General features: G+C 43.2%; 1 protein-coding gene across 2 annotated transcripts; it reads left to right on the top strand.

Annotated features, from left to right (window-relative positions):
• Positions 1–1,516: 1,516 nt before the first annotated feature.
• Positions 1,517–22,432, top strand: LOC137277610 (collagen alpha-1(I) chain-like). Of its 2 annotated transcripts, XM_067809420.1 has the most exons (21): positions 1,523–1,595; positions 2,192–2,281; positions 2,514–2,773; positions 3,326–3,542; positions 4,095–4,228; positions 4,904–5,007; positions 5,506–5,645; positions 6,400–6,552; positions 6,697–6,858; positions 9,136–9,252; positions 9,452–9,559; positions 9,690–9,884; positions 14,799–15,050; positions 15,453–15,713; positions 16,026–17,390; positions 17,487–17,720; positions 18,311–18,361; positions 19,151–19,267; positions 19,774–19,893; positions 21,407–21,532; positions 22,061–22,432. In XM_067809420.1, exons 2-21 carry the CDS (start codon positions 2,203–2,205, stop codon positions 22,393–22,395), a joined length of 4,530 nt encoding a protein of 1,509 aa, XP_067665521.1. In that variant the 5' UTR covers positions 1,523–1,595; positions 2,192–2,202; the 3' UTR covers positions 22,396–22,432. The 2 variants fall into 2 exon arrangements, with proteins under 2 accessions (XP_067665522.1, XP_067665521.1); XM_067809421.1 differs by lacking the exon at positions 3,326–3,542 and having other exon boundaries at positions 1,517–1,595.
• Positions 22,433–22,980: the final 548 nt, after the last annotated feature.

Here is a 22,980-nt window from a genome sequence, read left to right as displayed (position 1 = left end):
AGTTCGACTCCCCACATGGGCACAATGTGTCAAGCACATTTTGTTTCAAATTCAATTAACTCATTCGTATTTCTCAAAACCAAATATCATTTGCAACATTTTTCGAGCAATATGGCGATAACTGTAAATAAGCCTGCACCTGACAATCCAGTAATCGACACCATGAACATCGATGTATGCAGTTTGGTTACGACGGCCTTCTTTTACGTCACTGGTCACTTTTGCGCCTCTTGCGTCACTGGTGACCTTCATGGGTAGCATGGTTATACCGTCGGGATTGTCGGAGGATACTGCATATTATCAAGCAAAAGTATTATCTTTTTACATTCAGTTACATTTAAATATCTACAGGTAGCCAAAGATTTTAATCCAGAATATGAACGTTTTACCGAAAATGAGTGAGTTTAGTTTTACGCCGCTTTTAGCAATATTCCAGCAATGTGACGGCGCGGAACACCGGAAGTGAGCTTCTTACATTGTACCCATATGGGGAATCGAACCCGGATCTTAAGCTCAACTCGCGAACACTTTACCCATTTGGCTACCCCATCGCGCGCGCGCGAACACACACACCGACACACACACACACACACACACACATATATATATATCTCCTGTGAAGGTCAGTTTTGATGATGCTCCATTACAATGACAGGAAGTTTTTAATCATTGTGTTTCAATATATGATTCTGTTCCTGCACCATGACTGAGAAATATCTGTATTTGATCTTATCATTCAAACACCAGCCATGTAAAAGATAGTCCAGCTAGTTATAAATCCCACAGTTAAGTCAATGAGATTCTCCCAACACAGAAAAAAAAGGAATTAGACATTTTGTGTGCAATAATATGTGTTGTGTGTAATACTATGTTTCATTGAACATGTGTCTGTCCACCCCTGTGTGACTGACCATGAGTGAATGAGTTTAGTTTTACGCAGCACTCAGCAATATTCCAGCTATGTGACGACGGTCTGCAAATAATCGAGTCTGGACCAGACAATCCGGTACTCGACAGCATGAGCATCGATCTGTGCAATTGGGAACCGATGACATGTGTCAACCAAGTGAGGGAGCCTGACAACTCGATACCGTTAGTCGTCTCTTACAAGCATAATCGCCGACTAGCAATGAAATTGTAATGAAACAAAATTCGTCTGAAAAACATATTATTAATCAATATCCCCGTTTCAGTTTTGACATAAAAAGAAATATTTCTCACGAAAGAAAACAAACAAATAAGAAAAGTTTGGATACAATGTATACATGTATGTAACATTGTATATCTTATCACTCACCTCCGAATGCATGAATTGTTTATACAGGCACGACTCAACTGTTCACTTTTATCGTTATGTTGATCACTTTAGTTAATGTGTAATACACGATTATTAATCAGTATGATTACAGGATAATAAACGACGCTTTGAAGATGTTCCCTGCAGGAAATGTGGTGTTTGAAATGAACAAGAGTCACATGTCTCCCCTCACATGCACGTATTGTCAGTGCTCCTGCTGTGCACGAGCTCACGTGACGAGACAATTCGAGACTTGACGCTGGTTGTGACTGTCTTGTCGCTGCCAAGCCAGGGAAAGGTAATACTTCTGTGATACATTCAGGGTTAATATGTAAGATATTTACATGTTCCTCCCATGAGGTCGTTAGTTGGAACAACAGTCAGACTGCCGTTGAAAGTGGCATCGTTGTTGTCAGTGTTACATGATAAGAACAACCTTTTGAGTTGCGATCAGTCTCTTTGATCTCGGGACTCAATCCACCAACCGATCTCGGCGCGCGGTGGTCTAGCCTAATGGTTAAAGTGTCTACTCGCCACGCTTAAGGCCCTGTTTCGATTCCCCACAAAGGCCCATGTTTATGATATCCCCGCCGTAATAGGCTAAAGGAGGCCTACAAGCAAATTTACTCACTTCAAGAGATCTCAGCTCAATGCCAATCGTAAGCATAGGTATGTGACCACGGTGCAACTCTTTTATATCTGAAAAAATTTCTGGATAATAATCTGGATTCGTTGATCACCTCCTACTCTCACCCCACTGTCGGAGAGATCCCGTCTGTAAGATTTGTCCATTTGAACATTCAATAACTGTCTTTCATCTGGATTTCGAATCTGTACAGGGTTTCAAAAGACATTATTTCCATGTGACTGTTACCGTCCTGGTTCTATTCCCAGCCAGCCGGAGGATGGCGTTCAGACAATTCTTGGCCAAGTCGTGTGTTACGGTGATGGCAGTCGCAGTTGTTATGGCAGACGCTGTAGAGGGTGAGCCATTGTCTTAAGTTTACTCCTACTACTTAGTTCCAAGTATGTATGAGTGTGCATGTTTGAAATTTGTTGAAGGAAAGTCTTTAGCCTATATTCCTTCTTTTTACATAAAATATTTCCACCTTCTTACCGACTTCAAGCCTACTCGTAAACAGTCATGGCGCCCTCCTCACACTTTCGGTTAGACATGTCCGATTCGTCTAAAACACGGTCGCTCCACTACTTTCAGCCATGTCCCACACGACGTCTATCGGGTTCTCCGCTTCTACCCCTGGGATACAGTACTACGATGAGGGGGGTAACGCGCTGTTCATCAACGAGGCGTTTCCCCTGGTGTCTGGGCGACTACTCCAGATCTGCTTCTACATCCACAAAAACTTCGACAACAACTACACGGGCACGTTCTTCGTCTTCCAACAAAACACAAGAGGATATAGACTCGTCTTCCAGCAAAATGTTGTCTTTCCTGAGACGCAGGGCAGGCATTGCGTAAGTAATTTCATAACACAATAACAAAATTAAGGTTTCGTTGAAGAAAACTGGTCATATCAATGCCATCGTGTCCCAACGACATGCATAACTGATCTGCTATAGCTGCGAGACTGAATGTATGAGTGAGTAAATAATTCGTCGCAGCGGTGATTGACGACTCGACAAACTAGTGACTGAAATCAATGTACCATGTTTTCGTGACGAAATATGTGACACATATTTGTATGTAGTCATCGATCCAATTTAGTAGTAAGCGAATATGGTTTATGTCGCTTTTAGCAGTATTTCACCAGTGTCACAGAGGGCCGCCAGAAATGGGGAATCGACCATAGGCCCTGACGTGACGTGATGTGATGAGCTAACGCCTTAACCACAAGGCCCTCCAATTTAGTACAACAAGAAACAGTTAAGAATCCGACCCCCACCCGACTCTACACGAGGACTGTATGGAATACATTATAGAATAAGCTATTTATCAGATCAAATACTGTGCTGTGCGTTCTGGGCTCAGCAGAACACAACCCAACCAGTGTTTGTCATTACAATTAGGTCAACATGACCGAACCTCCGCTGGTCAGCAAGGGTCAGTTCCTCGGATGGAGATACGACAAGGACGCTGGTCCCATCTCCTACACCATCCCGGATCAGGAGATCGGAACGATCGTGGTCAACAATGTCCCCGCTCCAATGATTGTAGGGAACACCTATGGAAGTCGGAGCTTCATCAAGACCTACTTCTTTAAAGTGGAGGCCATTATAGAGCTCGGTACGTAGGTGTTTTATCGCTCGAAAGTGAAGAAATGGAACACAACAGATTCCCGTAGCATCACCACCTTCCTTACAATCGGTATTCTCAAAGATATCCTTCTAAAATTTAGACCGTTTAAGAACTGAAAATGTCCGTTTCCAAAAATATATGACGGTGTGTGTGAGAAATGTTTGTGGACTGTAACTCATTGATGTCGAAAGGTGATCACAACCGCCTTTTGTTTGGTCGATGGCTTTATGGAGGAGATCTGTATGTATCACGACGTGGAGTCATCCCAAAGATGATATCCTGGCCTTGTCTGCTTACAAACGTAATTAACGTCATTGGTCATAGGGACAAGGCGTCCAACTTTGGATCAGAAGGTCCATGGTTCGAATCCCAACGCGCTACTCTGAACTTTTATGTACAAAAAGGTAAAGATTTTCTAAAGTGCACATTAGAGATTAATATTAGTTAAAGAACTGAAATATCGTCTTGTGTAGACAACATGAAGTTGATCGCAAGTATAACTGTGCAGCTTCAAGTTCCTTGAGTGTTCCTCAACAACAGGTGTGACCGGCTCGACTGGACCAGTCGGGACCACCGGTGCCACGGGTCCGGATGGACGCCCCGGGTCGACGGGTCCGATTGGACAAAAGGGTGACCAGGGTGACATGGGAACAGTTGGACCACCTGGAACACAGGTGAGGGCTTTTGACATGTGAATTCTAAACTGTTTAGTAATGTATTGTTTACCATGAATGAGAAAACCAGTTTTCAAATTGTAGTAATATAAGAATATGTAACAGGTTTATCATTATTTCAGTAATATAATAAAATTGAAGCCTAAAAGAAGGGACGAATCGTGGGTAATCTTATTATTCTCCGAAACACTTAGTGTTTCTCTCTCTCATCCGACCAACGTATAACTTATGCTGTCTGATCGGAAAAGCGTTCTTTCCGTGGAGATACAGGTCAGATTTTGCATTCAGCAACCCATGCTTGTCGTAAGTGGCGACTGAAAAGATTCGGTGGTCAGGCTCACTGACTTGGTTGACACATAACATCGTTTCCCGTGGTTCCATGCTCATGCTGTCCATCACAGGATTGTTTACTCCAGACTGGGTTATTTACAGACCGACGCCATATAGCTGGAATGTTACTGAGCGTGGTGCTAAACATCAAACCAAACCAAAAGCATTCTATATTATATCACAGTATCTGTAACAACTTTATACGGTAATTATACACAATTCTTACTGTATGAATTAAATGACATCGTCAACAGAAACGATTAACCATAACCCTCTTCTACAATGTGTCAGCCCAGACATAACCTGCGAAATTTGTGCAAGTAACATTTTGCTGTTGGCTTGAAGGGTGCCACTGGCAGCTCCGGACAGAAGGGTGACGTGGGTGGGCAGGGGGTGCCAGGGGTCGCGGGACCCCAAGGACCACAAGGACCAGCCGGTGCCACAGGGAGGTAGGCACAGAGCAACCTTTAAAACTGTGCAAAGAGCAGGGATCGGTCACTCGTTTGCCCGTACCTATGGCAGTTACATAACGTCTATTGAATATGGAAATACTTTCATTAACATCGCTACTTATCTAAACAGATTAAGCAGCCTCTGTTATGGGATCATGTTTTATTTTGTACTTTAATTGAACTTCAAATTGTACTTCAACTTTTAATTGTACTTCAATTGAAGTATACAACGTCTTCCTTACTTCACCACCCAGAGGTACAATATTACTCCCGTGACAGAAAAACAGCTACACTGCAATTGCTCAGACAAATGCTGATCAACTTAAGTAAGTGACGATATGATATTCTTTAAACTTTTGGAATTGGGAAAGTACACTTCTGAAACAATCAGTTCGCTTCACAAACCCATCGCGGATACTGGTTCTTGAATGATGCGAGTCATTTCACATGGTACATCGATAACCAGTCGCTCTTATGTTTGCCAATCGTCACTAGTCCAGGTAAAGCAGGGAAGGATGGAGTCGAGGGTCGCACTGGTCCGCCGGGACAACAAGGTGAAACCGGAAGTCCAGGGTCACGTGGGATGCGCGGGGACGCTGGACAAACGGGGATGCCAGGAGTCGCTGGCGTGACAGGTATGAGCTACCACACGCTCCCCTCAACCTTGAAATGAAAGTCCCCCAAATGATTTCATTTTGTATTTTCTTTACCAGTTCATGGTTCATAGCTGAAGAAAACCGTCTCTGACATCCAGGACCCCAGGATCTTTGATTCGAATCCATGAAAATGATCCGCTTTATGTCCAACACATGCTTGCAAATTTCCCCTAAACGGTTAAGATCAGGTTTCCTCCTAAATCTTGATGAGAGACCGTGGATATCCAGCGAAATGACCAGTGTATTTATAAAACGAACCTACTCTAATGCTTTCCATCTTTACGGATTGTCCTCCCCATATCTTTTCACGACCCTCTCAAAAAATGGCAAAATGCAAAACCACTGTATATATGATAACAATGTTTTTGATGACCCTGCCTAAATTGTGTATTTTTCATAACCCTCTGTGATAACCTGTCGTGAGCCCGTTAGAACTGATCTTCAGTAATCCATGATTGTAATAGGAGACTAAAGTGATCTCACTGTACGTTTCGCTGACTTGATTGACAAATGTCATCGCATTCAAGCTGATCGGTAGATCGATACTGTTGATCACTGGATTGTCTGATCCAAACTCGAATGTTTACAGACCGAAGCAACGTAGCTGGTATAAATGTTGCTGGACGCGGGGTAAAACTCAAGTCACCATCTCACTTTACTGTCATGCTAAATAACTGTCACTAAACAAAGAAGACTTGGATCAAAATACTCAGTCGTTGGTTGTTCCCCACAGGCGCTCGGGGATCTTCGGGCGAGCCTGGCAGGGACGGGGCACCGGGTATGCCAGGAATCACTGGCAAGATGGGATATCCTGGTATGACGGGCGTCAGGGGCTTGCCAGGATCAGCAGGAATGAAAGGGCAGAGAGGGTCACCAGGAATCCAAGGTAAATCAGTTGTACATACAAGGTCACATCGAAAAGTCATTCATCGGTACTAACGGTCTGGCATAGTATTTTTGTAATCTGAAAGAGTGATTCTATGTCATGGCTGTGATTCATCAGGAGTTAACCTTTTTCCTCACACTGAAGGAGACCCGGGCATGACCGGATTACCAGGACCTGCAGGAAGATCAGGAACACAGGCAGAGCCGGGCAGCACGGGGCAGACTGGCAGTCCAGGGGCAAAAGGATCCACCGGCCCACCAGGGCGTACAGGAGTCACAGGCAGCATCGGCTTACCAGGAACAATAGGTGACTATATACTTCAGAAAATAAAGATTATTTACTTGTATATCACAAATGTGACTTACAAGATTCAGGACAAGCATGCAACGTTTATATCCGCAGTTCCAAAATTTCTGACACTCTGGAAAACGCAGAAACCTTTTATATTGATAATATTCACCATCTACCAAATTTTCTGATTGGTGTAGACTCGGCAGCGCATCCAGGGAGAAGTCAACTGTTGTCTTGTTTGCTTGTAGTTGGGGCAAGGTTGTAAATGGACCCTGAGTTGATGATTAGCTTTACCAGCCTGACTGTACCAGGATCAGCGATTCATACTTGGTGCATCTATTTAATCTAGACAGAACATACTCCCATCATTTTTGATACATATTTGAACATACATCTAATGTTCCAAGTACACAGCCAAAAGCAAGCTTAAATCGCTACCAGGGCCCGCGTGCACAGAGCAATATTAGCTACAATCAATCTTAGGCCCCTGCAGTCAACTTTACAATCACCACACAAAGACGATCTTAAGACAGCATGGATCAGAGATCGCTATCATAACTAAGACTCTAACCCCTAAACGTTGAAGGTAGAAAATTCTTAAACTCGACTCCTGTCTACAGTTTCTGCATAGCATAGCATGCTGATCAAATAAAACGTGGAACTGGTTACTACTTTCAACACAACACCCCCTCAATCGTACCTTGCATGAAAAAAAAAACAAAAAAAAAAACACACACACAAACCGTTAGTGGAATCAATTACGTGGAAGATATCTATTAGTTTTCTATATTCATATACGGAAGTCGCGGTGGCTGAGCGGGCTAGGCGGCTGACTTTGTGTGCTGGCGATTAGGTGCCTGACTCTGAGGGTGCGGGTTCGAATCCCGGATGGGACTCAACCGAAAAAAAAAGTACTAGAATTTGTACTTTACTAAGAAAGTGATTTCCCAAATATGACATACGTTATATTCAAACTGTCATGATTTATTAACCAACAATGTCATATTGCATCCACAGAAAAACCAACTCATTTTTATGAAAATATTGAAATACGGAAAAATACATTTAACAGATTTGGGTCTAGGTTTAGTGACATAACCATTATGAAAATTATGTTTGAACAAAAATTCTTTATAATTGAGCACCTAACTGTAACCTTGTTTCGTTGATAAGTATTTTTTTCTAATGACAATTCCTTACCTTGCCTCATGCTTATTTGCTTGGCTTCCTCCTCTATCCGAAGTTCAGTGGAACTATTGAAATTCCTTGAGGTTCCCTTCTTCAAAAGAGGTTGTAAAATCATATTCAACCACGAGTACCCTCCCTTTCCTCCTTATTTTAGCGCCAATATTGTTCACATGATCAGCTATATTTGTCACTCTCTCCTTTTTCCCCCCAACAGGAAGGTTGTGTTGGAGACTTGGGGTCCCTATACGGCACTTTTCTTTTGTTTCTTTGTGGGTTTAAGCCACAGGTTTTCCGTGCATGGTTTTTGGTCTGTATATTTAATTGTATGATGTAAAAGACATGTTTGTACAGCACGTAATCATGGTTCATACTTTGTTTACATTTTGATGAAGATACCGGTTTTCAGCGTCCGATCCACACTGACTATGTCCGTCTTGCTCCATGGTCCGTGCTTCTAATGTCCGCTGTGGTCTTTGTTGACATTTATCGTCTGAAGAACCAGTTTGTGTTTGCTATTCTTGTAGACGTGGAAGGGTCAAGGTAATACGGTATCCATCAGTCATGTTCGGTAAGGAAACTGTATGCTGATTACTACAACTGATGTTTTGTAAGTGTAGTGAGATGTCGGGCGTATCTCGGGACCATGACTATATAGCAAATAAGCATGAAACATGTAATTTTCTGGATAAAATTGATATTTTATACGTATCCTGATATTTTCATGAAGCCAGTCCTCCCAACCTCCCCTTCGTGTCGCTGGGAGTTCCCTGAAAATCCTTGTGTTTGTCCTTAGAAAAGTATGGAGAGAGTCACAAATATGGCTGGTCATGAGACCAATATTGGTGTCAAAGTACTGAGGAAAGTGAGGGTACTCGTGGGTGAGTATGATTGTACGTCCTCTTTTGAAGAAGGGAACATCGAGGGATTTCCAATGTTTCACTTAAACTTCGGATGGAAGAGGGAGACAAGCAAATAAGCATGAGTCAAGGTAGATATAAAATAACAATTTTTTTCAGAAAATTACATGTTTGTATCAGCTGTTAATAAAAACACTTTTTTTTCGGCCTATTCCGTTTTACACCATATTTACTTTAACTTTGCTAGGTCCAGTCGGATTCCCGGGAATATCTGGAGCGACAGGACTTCAGGGTGTCAGGGGAGCTGATGGGGTCACGGGACAGTCAGGACCTCAGGGTCAGCCTGGACAAATAGGTCCTCAAGGTGATGTTCAATGTTGTTCATGTTGTCAAGTTGCAATCATGTTCACCCTTGGATTAGTTGCTGCGCTTTCCATTTTCAAATTTCCCGGGATTTCATTTTATCTAAAACATCTTTAGTGATGGAATAGAACAATGTCCATAGAAAAATATTGTATTGATGAAAATGTTCTTGAATGTCCTTATGTCTTTTGTCTTTGAAGGTCCACGTGGCTCATCTGGTTCTACTGGCCTCATGGGCACTACAGGGGAGACGGGGTTGAGGGGCCCACCAGGGCTTACTGGTGCTACTGGCTGGTCAGGGGCTGAAGGTCAGTACAGGGCTCTACTCCTGGACTACAAACAGACATTTGCTCTAGAACAATAAAAGGCATTCTCAGATATAGACTTGCGTTATCTTAGATCCCACTCTTGTGAAATAATCTTTATTTCCGTATGTAGGTGTAACTGGACCAGCTGGTGCGACTGGTGCCGTAGGTTATCCCGGAACTACGGGGTTTACAGGGGTTGCTGGGAACCCGGGCGAGCCTGGCGTTACTGGCCCAAATGGCGAGACTGGTGTTGGCAGCCCTGGGCAGTCAGGTGCAACAGGGGCCTCGGGGAAAGATGCGATGCCAGGAGTCACTGGATATACAGGTGCGTTATCAACGTTTCCGGCCACTGACATATCTTTGAGTTTAAACAGTTCTCAATTGTGTAATAGGAATAGCGCATGCGTGAGCTCGTGTGTGGACGTGTCAGTTACGAGCTCTGAAAAATGGGCATTTCTTTAGCCCAATACAGAGCCAAAATAGGCACATTTTGCCAACCAAACAAGATAAAAGGCCTAAGTATGCATGGACTAAAACTTGAGAGGTGTTACCTCTCGCTAGGAGTGCGTTTAATTTGTCTGATGAGTGTCCTACTTATCACATGTGGCGATGTCGAGTCAAACCCTGGACCCACTACACGACAACAAACCCTGGCTGTGGACGAATCGGGTGCACTTGGCATAAACGTGAGTGAAAAGGACAGCACTGATATATTGACCATACTCCTTGAAATGAAAACTGATATCAAATCTATGAACAAAAACTTTGTAAACCTCAGTGACAAGGTCGACAAGATGGCGACAGATTTCAGCAGCCAACTTCATCATCTACAACAAGAAAACAAAGAGCTAAAGTCAAAACTATCAGCGATGGAAGATAAGATTACTGACTTCGAATCTAGGAACCGAAGAGAAAATCTAATTTTCCATGGGATTCCCGGCGATAAAGGCGAGACGTGGGAACAATCGGAGAGTAAGGTGCGTCAGTTTCTATCTGAAGATTTACATATGGGCAACGCCTACGAGATGGTGATAATACGAGCACATCGGCTAAATCAGCGGAAGCCAGGTTCTCCAATCATTGCGAAATTTCTGACATCTAAAGATAAGAGCGACATCTTCAAGGCAGCACGTGCGGACAGGACTGAGGGATCACAACACAAGCGTGTGACAGAGGACTTCCCCCAGAAAATACGAGAGGACAGACGAGCACTTTCACCTAGGTTTGTGAAGGCAAGGAATGCAGGAAACAACCCGAAGATGAGGCAAAATAAGCTTATTGTAAATGGTCAAGTGTTTGTGTATGATAGGAATTCCCAAAACATCGTGAAAGAGAAAGGATCGCACAAAGAAGGGTATAATCAAACTTTTCTCAACTAAGTGCTTGCATTGGGATAAAGACACTCTGCTTATATTTACTTATATCTCGCCAGAGGGCTCTCCAGTGTATGATGCTAGTGACAGTGATGGAATTGCCATGCTTGAACATTACTTAAATATTATAGCTGCTGATCACCCGGACAAGCAACTATTTCTAGCTGGTGACCTAAATGCTAGGACTAAAGACTTTTTAGACTTCATTCCTAATGATAATATTGATTTTATTGTAAGAGATGTTGATGATTATCCCTCAGATGATTTTGAAATGTCCAGATCAAGTAAAGACAACATACATCATAACAACTTTGGTAAAAAACTGATGGAACTGTGCTGTGCATTTGGAATCCATATCATGAATGGTAGACTATATGAGGATAAACAAGGACAGTTTACTTGTGTTACACATAATGGTTCTAGTCTAGTAGACTACATGATTGCATCAACATCTGTGTTTCCTAGAGTTGCTAATTTTGGTGTTGGTACATGTGATGTGTCTGATCATTTTCCTATTTACTGTTCTCTGAATATCCAGCCACCCAACATTACTGGTGTGCTCGAGTCACCTGTAGCAACCGATCCTCCAGCTAGCAATTGCATAGAGAGTAATTCAACAACAGTATGGACTAAATACGTGTGGAATGAAGAGCTCTGTGATATGTTTATCTCTAAGTTCCAAAGCCTGTATGGAAAACTACATAGAGAATTATATCACTATATAGACATTAATATTGAAGATTCATTAAATGTTTTTACTGAGCTGTACCAAAGAGCTGCAGAACACAATAGGAAGGTATTTTCAGGTTTCCATGACATTAATTCCAAACCTCAGCCCCCATGGTGGGACGAAGAACTTGAACAATTAAAACATTTGAAATATAAAGCACTGAGAGACCATAGAGATAATAACTTAGATATATTGATTTATAAAACCCTACGTAAATCATTCAAGAAGACTTTCAACTACAAACGAACAGCTTACTTTGATATTCAAAAAGAAAAACTTATGGCAGCGAGAAACAACCCAAGAGAATTCTGGAGAACACTAAAGCAATCAGGTTCAATATCAACACCTGACAAAACATACGATATAAGTTGTGAAAACTGGTACAATCACTTTTCAGGGCTTCTTACTGAGTATTCTGGTAATGTGTAATGACAGAGATATCAATTCAGAGGTCTACAAGGATGAAGAGCTTGTAACATTAAACTGTGACATTACCGAAAATGAAGTCTTATTTCACATTGATAAACTGGCAAAAAAACAAGTCCCCTGGACCAGATGGTATTGCAATTGACTTCATTAAAGCTTCTAAGACATTTATCAGTAATTACTTAACAGTGCTGTTTAATAAGATTTTCCAGGAAAGTATTTTTCCTGTGCACTGGGGCAGAAGCATTATTTGTCCTTTCTATAAATCTGGTGGCAAAAGTAACCCTAATAATTACAGAGGTATTTCTCTTATTGATTCAGTGTGTAAAATATTCACTTCCATTCTTAACAGTAAATTACAGGTTTGGTGTGAGGAGAAGAATATTATTCATGAAGCACAGGCAGGATTTAGGAGCAATTATTCTACCACTGACCACATTTTCTCACTTCAAGCTATGGTTCAGAAATACTCAGTTAAGAAAAAAGGAAGGTTCTACTGTCTGTTTATTGATTTCTCTAAGGCCTTTGATACAGTTAATCACAAAATTCTTCTGTCAAGTCTGAAAAGAGTTGGTGTGGGTGGTAAATTCTATAACATCTTGGTATCAATGTATGATAGGTTGTCAGCCTGTGTTAGAACATCTAAAGGTCTGTCAAGCTATTTTGATTGTAGTATAGGTACTAGGCAGGGCTGCATCCTCAGTCCCCAACTGTTTATTATCTTCATTAATCAGCTCATGCAAAGTATGGAGCAATTTGGCGGCCGTGGTGTATTTATTTCGCCTAACGTTAATAACCTATATGCTCTAATGTTTGCGGATGATGTTTCCTCAGTCTCAGATACAGCATTCCAGCTACAGAAGAAGATTCATGGCCTTGAGAATTTTTGTCGAGTCACTGGTATGAAGGTCAATATTGATAAGACTAAGGTTATTGTGTTCAGAAATAGTGGGCCCCTTAGACAGTATGAAAAGTGGTTTCTTTTAGGGCAAAAGCTGGAAGTTGTTTCATACTACAGGTATTTGGGTATCGTGTTTACTCCTAGGTTAGTGTGGACTAAAGCTCACACTACTCTTGCATCACAAGCCAATAAAGCCGTTATGGCTATCTTTAGATTCCAAAAACGTGTAGGTTTTCTGTCATGTGCAGATCTTTTTAGAATATTTGATGCTATGGTAAAACCGATTCTCTGCTACGGTTCAGAAATTTGGGGTGTTACCCACTGTAAAATCATCGAACAAATACAGATAAAAACATGTAAATATTTCTTAAAAGTTGGTAAAAATACTTGCAACAACATGGCACTAGGTGAATGTGGCAGATTCCCTCTTCAGCTTACTTATATGTCAAAGGCAGTTAAATATTGGTGTAGACTTTTAACTCTCCCAAGTTGTAGGTTGCCCCACCAGTGTTATTTAATGCTAAAGTCACTAGATGAATCTGGACGAACGACTTGGGCATCTCATATCAAGAATATATTATATAGACTTGGGTTTGGCTTTGTCTGGATTGCACAGGATATTGGTAATATTGATGTATTCATGTCTGTTTTTAAACAAAGACTATCTGATAATCTTTCACAAGACTGGTTCTCATCGCTACATAATACAACCAAGTGTTCTAATTATATACTCTTTAAGTCCACCTTGAATGTCGAATCTTATCTCTCTATAGATATTGCCCCATATTTGAGAAATTCTTTAACAAAATTTAGATGCGGCAAATATAAACTTTGTTCTGAGACTGGCAGATACAACAATATCCCTTATGATTCAAGATTCTGTCACTTTTGCTATCAAAAGAATTTGTATGTAATTGAAGATGAAATACATGTTTTACTTTATTGTAAAGCCTACCTAGACATAAGAAAAAAGTTTCTGGATAAATATTTGAAACACCCTATATCACAACACAGTTTTATAAACATTATGACCTCAAAAAATATAGATGTTATAAAAAACTTATGCCTATTTTTATATAATGTTGGGAAAATAAGAGATTCTGATGTATTTAGATAAACGCATGTAAATTCTAATTATACCTATGTTTGTATTTTGGGCCACTGGCCTATTACTGAATAAAATGTCTGTCTGTCTGTCTGTCAATAGTGTAACAACAATGTATGTAAATTATACAATATACCTTATCCCAAGTGTGCGTGTATTTATTCACACGTCTTCATTGATTCTATGCTTACCATGGCAAGCCGCGTCGTCTCGCTTACTGTCAGTGAGACATGCCACTGTTGACAGTTTATGAAATATGGCACCTGTCAGTACATGGCCGGACACAAGACATCGCCACAGTATTTATGCAGACTAATCTTTTTGAGACATGTAATCTTCGGTGAAACCCCAAATATGAATGATGACGCGATCAAATGCTAAATGACATGAAGCATTTTCTGTGCTCATGGCTTTCCCATAGATCGGCTGCTCTCCTAAGACTGAATGCCTATAGCAGGAGTATTGCCGAGTGCGGCATTAATCAACAAACAAAAGGAACAAACACACCAGCTGGCACACAACGTCAACAACATTTTGGCAAGCAAGGGAGTTACTACCATTATGGAATAAAGCTCGGACTTAGTCATAATTGTTGCTAAAAGATTGGCAAATCCTCTATACTCTCTAAATATAAAGCTTTTTCACGCTATCGGGCTTGCACGCACTTGACAAGTATGTGATTTCACGTTAATGCGTGTTTTCAGGCATACCAGGAATAACTGGGTATGTAGGGGCAACGGGCGCAGAAGGTGTAACAGGACAGCCTGGTGTTCCTGGAGCAGTAGGGGCGACTGGGGCATCAGGACTTGCAGGCCCTGCAGGAATGACAGGCCCTGGTGGACATACTGGTCAACAGGGTCCTGCAGGAGCCCGGGGGGCTACTGGAGTTGGTGGTGCGGACGGGATAGATGGCAAAACGGGCCCAACAGGCATTACAGGAATGTCAGGACAACCAGGTAACGTGAACAGCTCCTTCAAGCTTGAAATCACATCCACCTGATAAAACGAGTGATTGTAACGAGAAGGTAAGCTACTACAACGTATATGCTCCCAGGCAGTCATGGTTCTTTTATTTGATACTGACACTTGTTATCATATGGCTTGAAGTTGCTTAGCTTTGCATGACATGTCCCTGTGTTATGGGTGTCGGGGCTTTACAATGTAATCAACAACATGGGTTGTCTTTCACGCAATTGCCCACAGTTTTTTTCAGTCCTAAAAGCGATGTCCCTTGCATATGCCCGCAACATATTGCTGAGCGCCGCCTCAATCTTGCTGATATCAGATATTTTACTCACTCAGATACGTCTTCGCCTAGAGATGTATTTTGTATTTATGAAGTGCGGAACAATGTGCAGGTATCCCTGGTAGTGACGGTACCTCTGGCAGCCCGGGAGAGACTGGGGTGACAGGTAGCCGGGGAAACGTTGGTCCTGAAGGAGTTACTGGCCAGTCAGGGCTGCAGGGCGTGTCAGGGATGACAGGCATGTCAGGTGATCCAGGAGCACCAGGGATGTCGGGAGGGCAAGGACCTCAAGGAGATCCTGGCATGACAGGTCCTTCCGGACAGACCGGTTTATCAGGAGGAACAGGAATGACTGGGCTCAAGGGGGACACAGGTGACACCATGTATCATACACAAGATAATGTAGTTGTAAACTAGATGTAAATACTACAGAATGTATTTGGTTTAATCAGCACAAACTGACTTGAATACATCATTTACTGTCGTGTATTTTTGAAGAACAGTTTAAGTTAGGATGAGACCTTCTATGTAATTTGGAAACTAAGTTTACCATTGCTGTCGATGATAAGGCGCATATGTGCACTCACGTATATGCTTTCAGAAAAGATATTTGTATATGCCTCTTTACAAGAAATATATGTGATGTATTACCTTCACAACAACCTCGATCAACGTTTGTGTTTAGGTGCCATGGGTCTTTCCGGCCCACCGGGACACACAGGGCCAGTGGGACACACTGGATTTCCTGGCCTTACAGGAATGAGTGGAGAAATGGGCAAGGATGGTGCACCAGGTATCAATGGCACGGATGGGGCTCCAGGGGTCACTGGTCCAACTGGCCCTGTAGGAGCTTCTGGAGCTGTTGGTGCCTCTGGTGTACCAGGACCTCAGGGACCAAACGGCACCACTGGCCCCCGAGGTGCGACAGGTGTAGCTGGCCGTGTTGGAATGTCTGGATCACCTGGGAGAGTTGGGGCCACGGGTATGACAGGTGTTAGAGGCTCACGAGGTCCGGAAGGAACCACAGGAGCTGATGGTATGACTGGACTAACTGGCAGCGACGGTGTACCCGGAAGCAGTGGACCTGATGGTGCAACAGGACATGCTGGTGTAAGTGGTCAAACAGGACTTCCAGGCTCTAATGGAATGCCAGGCGTCACTGGGGCCAGTGGTGATGCGGGTCCTCAAGGCATGACAGGATATAGGGGGTTCAATGGTTCGGATGGCCCTCCTGGTGTATCTGGTATAAACGGATATAACGGAACAAAGGGCGATGATGGCATGACGGGTGCTACAGGAGAGGTAGGGGCAACAGGTCCAGCTGGAACGAGTGGATATACTGGACAGGACGGAGTGACTGGAGCACCTGGTGCCATGGGCGTCACTGGTCCTGCTGGAGTAGATGGAATGACAGGTGTAACTGGAAAACAAGGGCTACGAGGACAGCCAGGTACACAAGGCATTACTGGGGTGTCTGGGGTACAGGGTCTCAGGGGAAGTACTGGCATGAAAGGCGATGTAGGGGCAACTGGTCCACAAGGAATACCAGGGAAGACAGGTGAGGGAGCAACGGGACAAGCGGGTCCAGAGGGAGCTACAGGGTTGATAGGCCCACCAGGGATGAATGGATCATCAGGAGCAACTGGTTTACAAGGTATCACTGGCCCGGCCGGTATGACCGGTACACCTGGAGTTTCAGGGGGTATAGGCTTAACTGGAATGTCTGGTGCACCAGGCCTAAATGGGGTACCTGGCTTGAACGGCACTACTGGTCAGGATGGATTACCAGGAGCATCTGGCTCACCTGGGGAAACTGGAGCCGATGGTCCACCTGGAGTGTCTGGCAGCACGGGGATTTCTGGTTCTACAGGTTCTACTGGAAAAGCTGGGATTCCTGGTTCTACTGGATCTCCTGGTGTGATTGGTCCAGTTGGTTTCAGTGGAATGACAGGGGAATCTGGACCTCGGGGGTACTCTGGAGTTCCTGGAGTGTCCGGGACAACAGGGCTTCAGGGATCTGCAGGAGAAACTGGGACATCTGGAATACCAGGTATGTACGTGAAGAAATAATGGTCGACGTCTGATTCAAGTCTGTTAGAAATATAACCTATATAGCTCAAAGAACACTTGAGTGTTTTATATCTAGGACAAATAGGACCCCCAGGTCTTACAGGAACAATCGGGGCCTCGGGTGTGACTGGGTCTGTGGGCCCCAATGGTACCACCGGACAGACAGGACCTAGGGGTGAAACAGGAGCGGTTGGTTACACCGGAAGCACAGGAAAACAGGGGCCACGAGGGGTCCAGGGGGATGCGGGAATCACTGGATGGAGTGGACCAAGAGGATTGGATGGAGTGACTGGTAGTACAGGCATTGCAGGTATGTGAATCGGAGTTGGCTGTTATATTCCACAATCAGGACATTTTAACACGGTTCCTGCCATGAGGCACGCCACTGATGCATTGACATTTTCAACTATCCATTCAAGGCAGTAAGGGTAATAGATACGATCAACAAGTGGCGTAAAGGTCGAATGAATTGAGGATTGCTTACTGCAAGACCAAACCCTGAAATGCCATAGTCATAAGCGCTGCTCGTAATATCGATCACTAGATTGTTAGATCGGGTTTTGATATTGACACCTCGGGCATTTAGCGGTAATGTTGCTGCGAGCATAGGAAGAACTTTACCATGTGCTGCATCGTTCTCATATTGCACTCATTGTCTCCTCCAATCCGCAATTGCCTTGGCTGGCCCAGACTCAATAGCTGAGAGTGACTGAGTGCTATGGCTAATAATAATCAACAATACGCTAACCCATTGACATTGTCTGGGCTGTCGGCTAGTGTAGTGGTTAAAGCGTTTACTTGACCCGGGTTCGATTCCCATAGAGGTGCAATGTGTCCCCCGCCGTGATGTGGCGTAAAGCTGAACTCACCCATATCACAATCCACGCTGTCGTTTTACAGGCCCAGCTGGTACGACGGGTATTACTGGACCAGAAGGCAAACTCTATGAATGTAAGCATACGTGTGTGTGGTTTGTGCCATTATATTGCTGCCGTGTTGCAAAAGGCGGTTTAACGTAATGCTAAAAATCATGTGAACAGTGATGTTGGTTGTCGTAAGAGGCGACTGAAGGGATCGGGTGGTCAGGCTGCCTGACTCGGTTGACTCATGTAATCGGTTCCCAGTTGCGCATATTGTTGCTCATGGTGTTGATCACTGGATTGTCTGGTCCAGACTCGATTATTTACAGACCCCCGCCATGTAGCTGGAATATTGCTGAGTGCGTAAAACTGTGTCCTGCTGATACGTTTCTCAAAAGAGTTTATGCTAGGGGATATGTTTGATAGCTTAAGAAGTTCATACGTAGAAAAAACAAGTTCATATGAGATTAAAAGATGTATGTTATTCGGATCGGCTAGCTTGATAACTGAATTTTGGTTCATCCACACACAGAAACGAATATGCATTGTGGAGTCACTTATTCGTGATACCAAAGTGTACACAGGATCCGAATAAATCCTGACTGGTTCTAGTGGAAGCCTGCGTACTTCCATATATATTTACGTATATTGTTCTGGGGCGCACAATCCCATGGCACCTATCCTCATCTTAGTGAGACAGGCACCAGTTGACCTGTTAGGGTTGTACCGCGGTCTTGTCTTGGGAATATTTCGTTAATTGTTACGTGTGAGTGTTTAAACAGTGTCAGTGGTGAAGTTTTTGTTTCTTTCATTGAAACAAGACGTGATCCAATATGAATGAAGTGATAACTTATATCATAACATAGATATGTTCATCCAGACCCTGACTTCTGCAACTCCAGCTCGTGTGAGCATCTCTGTTTCAACATTGGCGACAGTTTCGAGTGTCGCTGTCGGAGCGGTTACAAGTTGGCTGCCGACAACAGTTCATGTGACGGTAAAACAATCCATTGTATTGTTTCCCTCTGAATCTCTATATTGTGTAATGTTTATCATTGTTATTTGTAAGTGGCATTGTCTAATTATACGGACGATAAGATGTAACTTGATGACTGCAGGAGAAATGACCAAGAAACAAAATGAATAGTGCACTGAAGTCTCCTGTAGTCAATTGCTGGCAATAAAACATGAAATGTAGGTTTCGTGTGAACGCACACGTACGCGAGCACGTACACTGTGGTCCTGGGGTAATCCGTAAAACATAATCACTTTACTTTGTGTTAACCCATCTTTTCTATACGGCATTATGAACTTTGAATATTGGCTGATCCAGTGAACGACAGGTTATACTTCCAGCAAATGGGGATCAGTAGGTTAAAAGGCTCCTAAGTTGATTAACAGATCGACAGTACATACTTGGAATATTCCTGAATGCAGCGTAACGCAGATTTCAACAAATCGTACTTTCTCGGTCCAACTAAGTCCTGATATTCTTCTGTTAAGATGTAAATGAGTGCACGATGTACGGACCATGTGAACAACTGTGTAACAACACTGTCGGGAGCTTTGTCTGCAGCTGCCGTCCAGGCTTCAACCTCTCATCAAACAACAGAAACTGTGAAGGTGGGTGCAGGTCATGACTGACTGCCATTTTGTTTTGTTTTCAAAAACAAAAATATTTATACATCCTTTTCATGCTCAAAAGTGACGGTGAATGTGATCAAATTGCCAGTAGTAAAACGATCAATGATGAACTTTTAGGTGTTGTCAGACAGCAATCAAAATGTGACGAAAATGCTCGCACATAATGGCCTGTACAAAATTCAGATAGTATATAGACCTTTTAGTGAGCAAAAGACATCATACTAACTGAAAATAGCGTCAAACCAAATCATTACTGGGGAGGCTACGATTTCATTTTTTTCAGCTGATTACCATTTAAAAGTTGTATCATCCACATGGGCTCGTCGGTAAGCCTCGTGAGTGAAACTTACCCGTCACGCCGAAGACCGGGGTTCGATGTCCCGCATGGGTACATTGTGTGACGCCCATTTTGGGTGTCCGCGGCGTGATGTTGCTGATATATTTCTTAAGGTGGCTTAAAACTAACCTCAATCCACATGGGGTTTAGGGGTAGCCTTGTTGAAGCTTACTTTGCTCAAGTCGCATATCTCGTTTCGGGTTCCACATTTATAGGGTTTGTGAATCCGATTGTTGCTGAATCCAGATTTTGTTGGAAACCGCTAACATGGCCCTGCATTACTCAATAGTTCTGTAACCATGCAAACTATGGATCGATCGCAATTGTTGAGTCTTCTATAGAAATTAATCTATGGCTGAAACGGAAAACTATCAATGCATCCATAGTATGTGACTATCGATAGTTTAGTAATTGATTTCCGCTGATAAATGCGCAGCGCTAAAAGCAGGAAGTACCAGATTCGTTCCCTTTCATTTCCAGTTACTTCTTATACAGTTATATTGTGGCAAACATGAGATGCCACTCCGGGTTTGAAATAGTGAATAACATAGCTGAAAGTAGTTCAGCCTGTTCTTCTTTTATATAAACTATAGATTTTTGGGGAAATGGCTTAAAATGAGACAATTCAAGGAGAAGAAAAACATTATAATAGTTGATCGCATTAGCATGTTGGAATAGACTATCGCTTGCACAATAGCTGTTTCCCCATCGATAATTACCCCTAATACTCGCTCATCACCACACCATATATCTGATAGGAGAATGTCATCAATATATGATCAGTAGAAACAAACTGAGCGTCACTGTTGTCACGAAGTGTTCACATTCCTATAATTTCTATGAATAACTCAGTGGCATTTACTGCAAACGTTCTGTAAGGCATCGTAGAAGGCTGTGGGGTACCCCAGTGGTTAAAACGTTCGCTCGTCACGACGAAGCCCGTGTTCGATGCCCCACATGAATAAAGTATGTGAAGCCTGTGCCTGCTGCAACCTTCCGCCATGTGGCTGGAATATTGCTGAAGCGGCGTAAAACTGAACTCGCTCACTCGTGTAACAGGAAGGACAATGTTTATAACACATGACATGAGGCTTAACGTCGGTGCTATGGCTGTGAATCAATGTAGTTAGATACTGTAGTTCTTTTTATCGGCAGATTTCAATGAGTGTAAGCATAACATGTGTGCATCAGTTGGCTACAGCGGGACCCCTGTTTGCATCAACACTATGGGATCATTTCACTGTATTGGGTTTGCGCCAATCTCCCTGAACAAAGTCGAAGGTGAGTGTATTGGATTGTTCCACAGTCGTATTGCTTGGCTTCGTAATTAATGTGTACCCATAGAACTGAATAAAGCGACTGGGGTATTGTGAACTCGTCGCTTTGAAAACAAGTACTCTTGGATATTAATGGTGCTTGGCAACAGGTATATTGTGTACTTAATGCCTTCAGTACTGTGTACTTAAATATTATTGTCTTGAATGTTGTGTAATTCATACTTTGAGTCCTAATTGTCGCCTTAAAGGGTAGTGAGGTAGTGCAGCGGTTAAAGCGTTCGCGCGTCCCGCAGATTACCCGAGTTCCATTCCCCATATGGATACAATGTGTGAAGCCCATTTTTGGTGTCCCTCGCCGTGGTATTGCTGGGATATAGCTAAAAGCGGCGTAAAACTAGACTCACCCACTCGCTCACTCATACCTTGCTCCTACCGTCGGCCAGAGGAAACCCTGACCAAGAACAAATTCCATTACAGACTATTGCTGAATTAGGGCACATTACCGACTTCAGAACCAGGCATATTATTTCAGAACATTCTGAAGACGGACGAAACGACGGCACCAGTCTGAGCGACTCACCCCAAGGTCGTTCGTTCCCAAACAACCTTGCCAGCACGACCTATGTGCTCACCATCCTCGTGGGCTGTCTACTGGGGGCCGTCGTCCTCATTGCCCTTGCCCTCATCCTCCTGGCCTACAGGACCCGGACATCCCGACCACGCCCACCCAACCCACCCACCGTCTACCGACTCCACCCTGACATGTGTGAACCGCGGAGGAACACCCCTCAAAGAAGAGACGTGGAATCCGGAGCTATGCGGGAACAGTCCTATGTCAATCAACCGCACCCTGGAATGACTTTGTGATATATGCATATTATAGAATAGATGGATGATTCCTTTCGTGTTGCTTTTGTTTTTATTAAGCAGAAGAGGTTTATCTTTAAACCGGTTACTTCAAGGAACATCCACATTGGTTAATCCACATTGGTGTCCTGTCGACCCCATAAGGATCCTGTTTAGGGCGTGGCTTCAGCATCCGTTTCAGAAGAGGCGGGTAAAAGGACATTGTGATCCGATTGATCACCGCGACTTGGCTGATGAGTGTCATCTTATCCCATTTCTTTTGCTCAGGGGTTCGAACTTCCTAAACACACACAGCACCCATCCATACACACATGGATCCGCCGGTGTATTTTACCGTGTCAAAATGGGCAATGTAGATCAGATTAAAAGAGGATATACGTTGATAACTGCTTCTTGTATGGTAGCCACGTGTATGTAATTGGTGGCTGTTGCTCTGAATGCATGTGGTGGGATTTTAGTAGTACTTCTGTCTGTTACAACAACCCTAATATTCCATTGCAAGTGTGAAAGTAAGATATTTGACTGCAAAAATGCATTTGACAAGATCCTTGATTATCGGAAGTCCGTTATCATTGTTCAGAACTG

Source organism: Haliotis asinina, chromosome 3 (assembly GCF_037392515.1).
Source record: "Haliotis asinina isolate JCU_RB_2024 chromosome 3, JCU_Hal_asi_v2, whole genome shotgun sequence".
In the NCBI taxonomy this organism is placed as follows: Eukaryota; Metazoa; Mollusca; class Gastropoda; order Lepetellida; family Haliotidae; genus Haliotis; species Haliotis asinina.
Note: the sequence above shows the minus strand (reverse complement) of the source record. Positions and strands in the feature narration are given on the sequence as shown.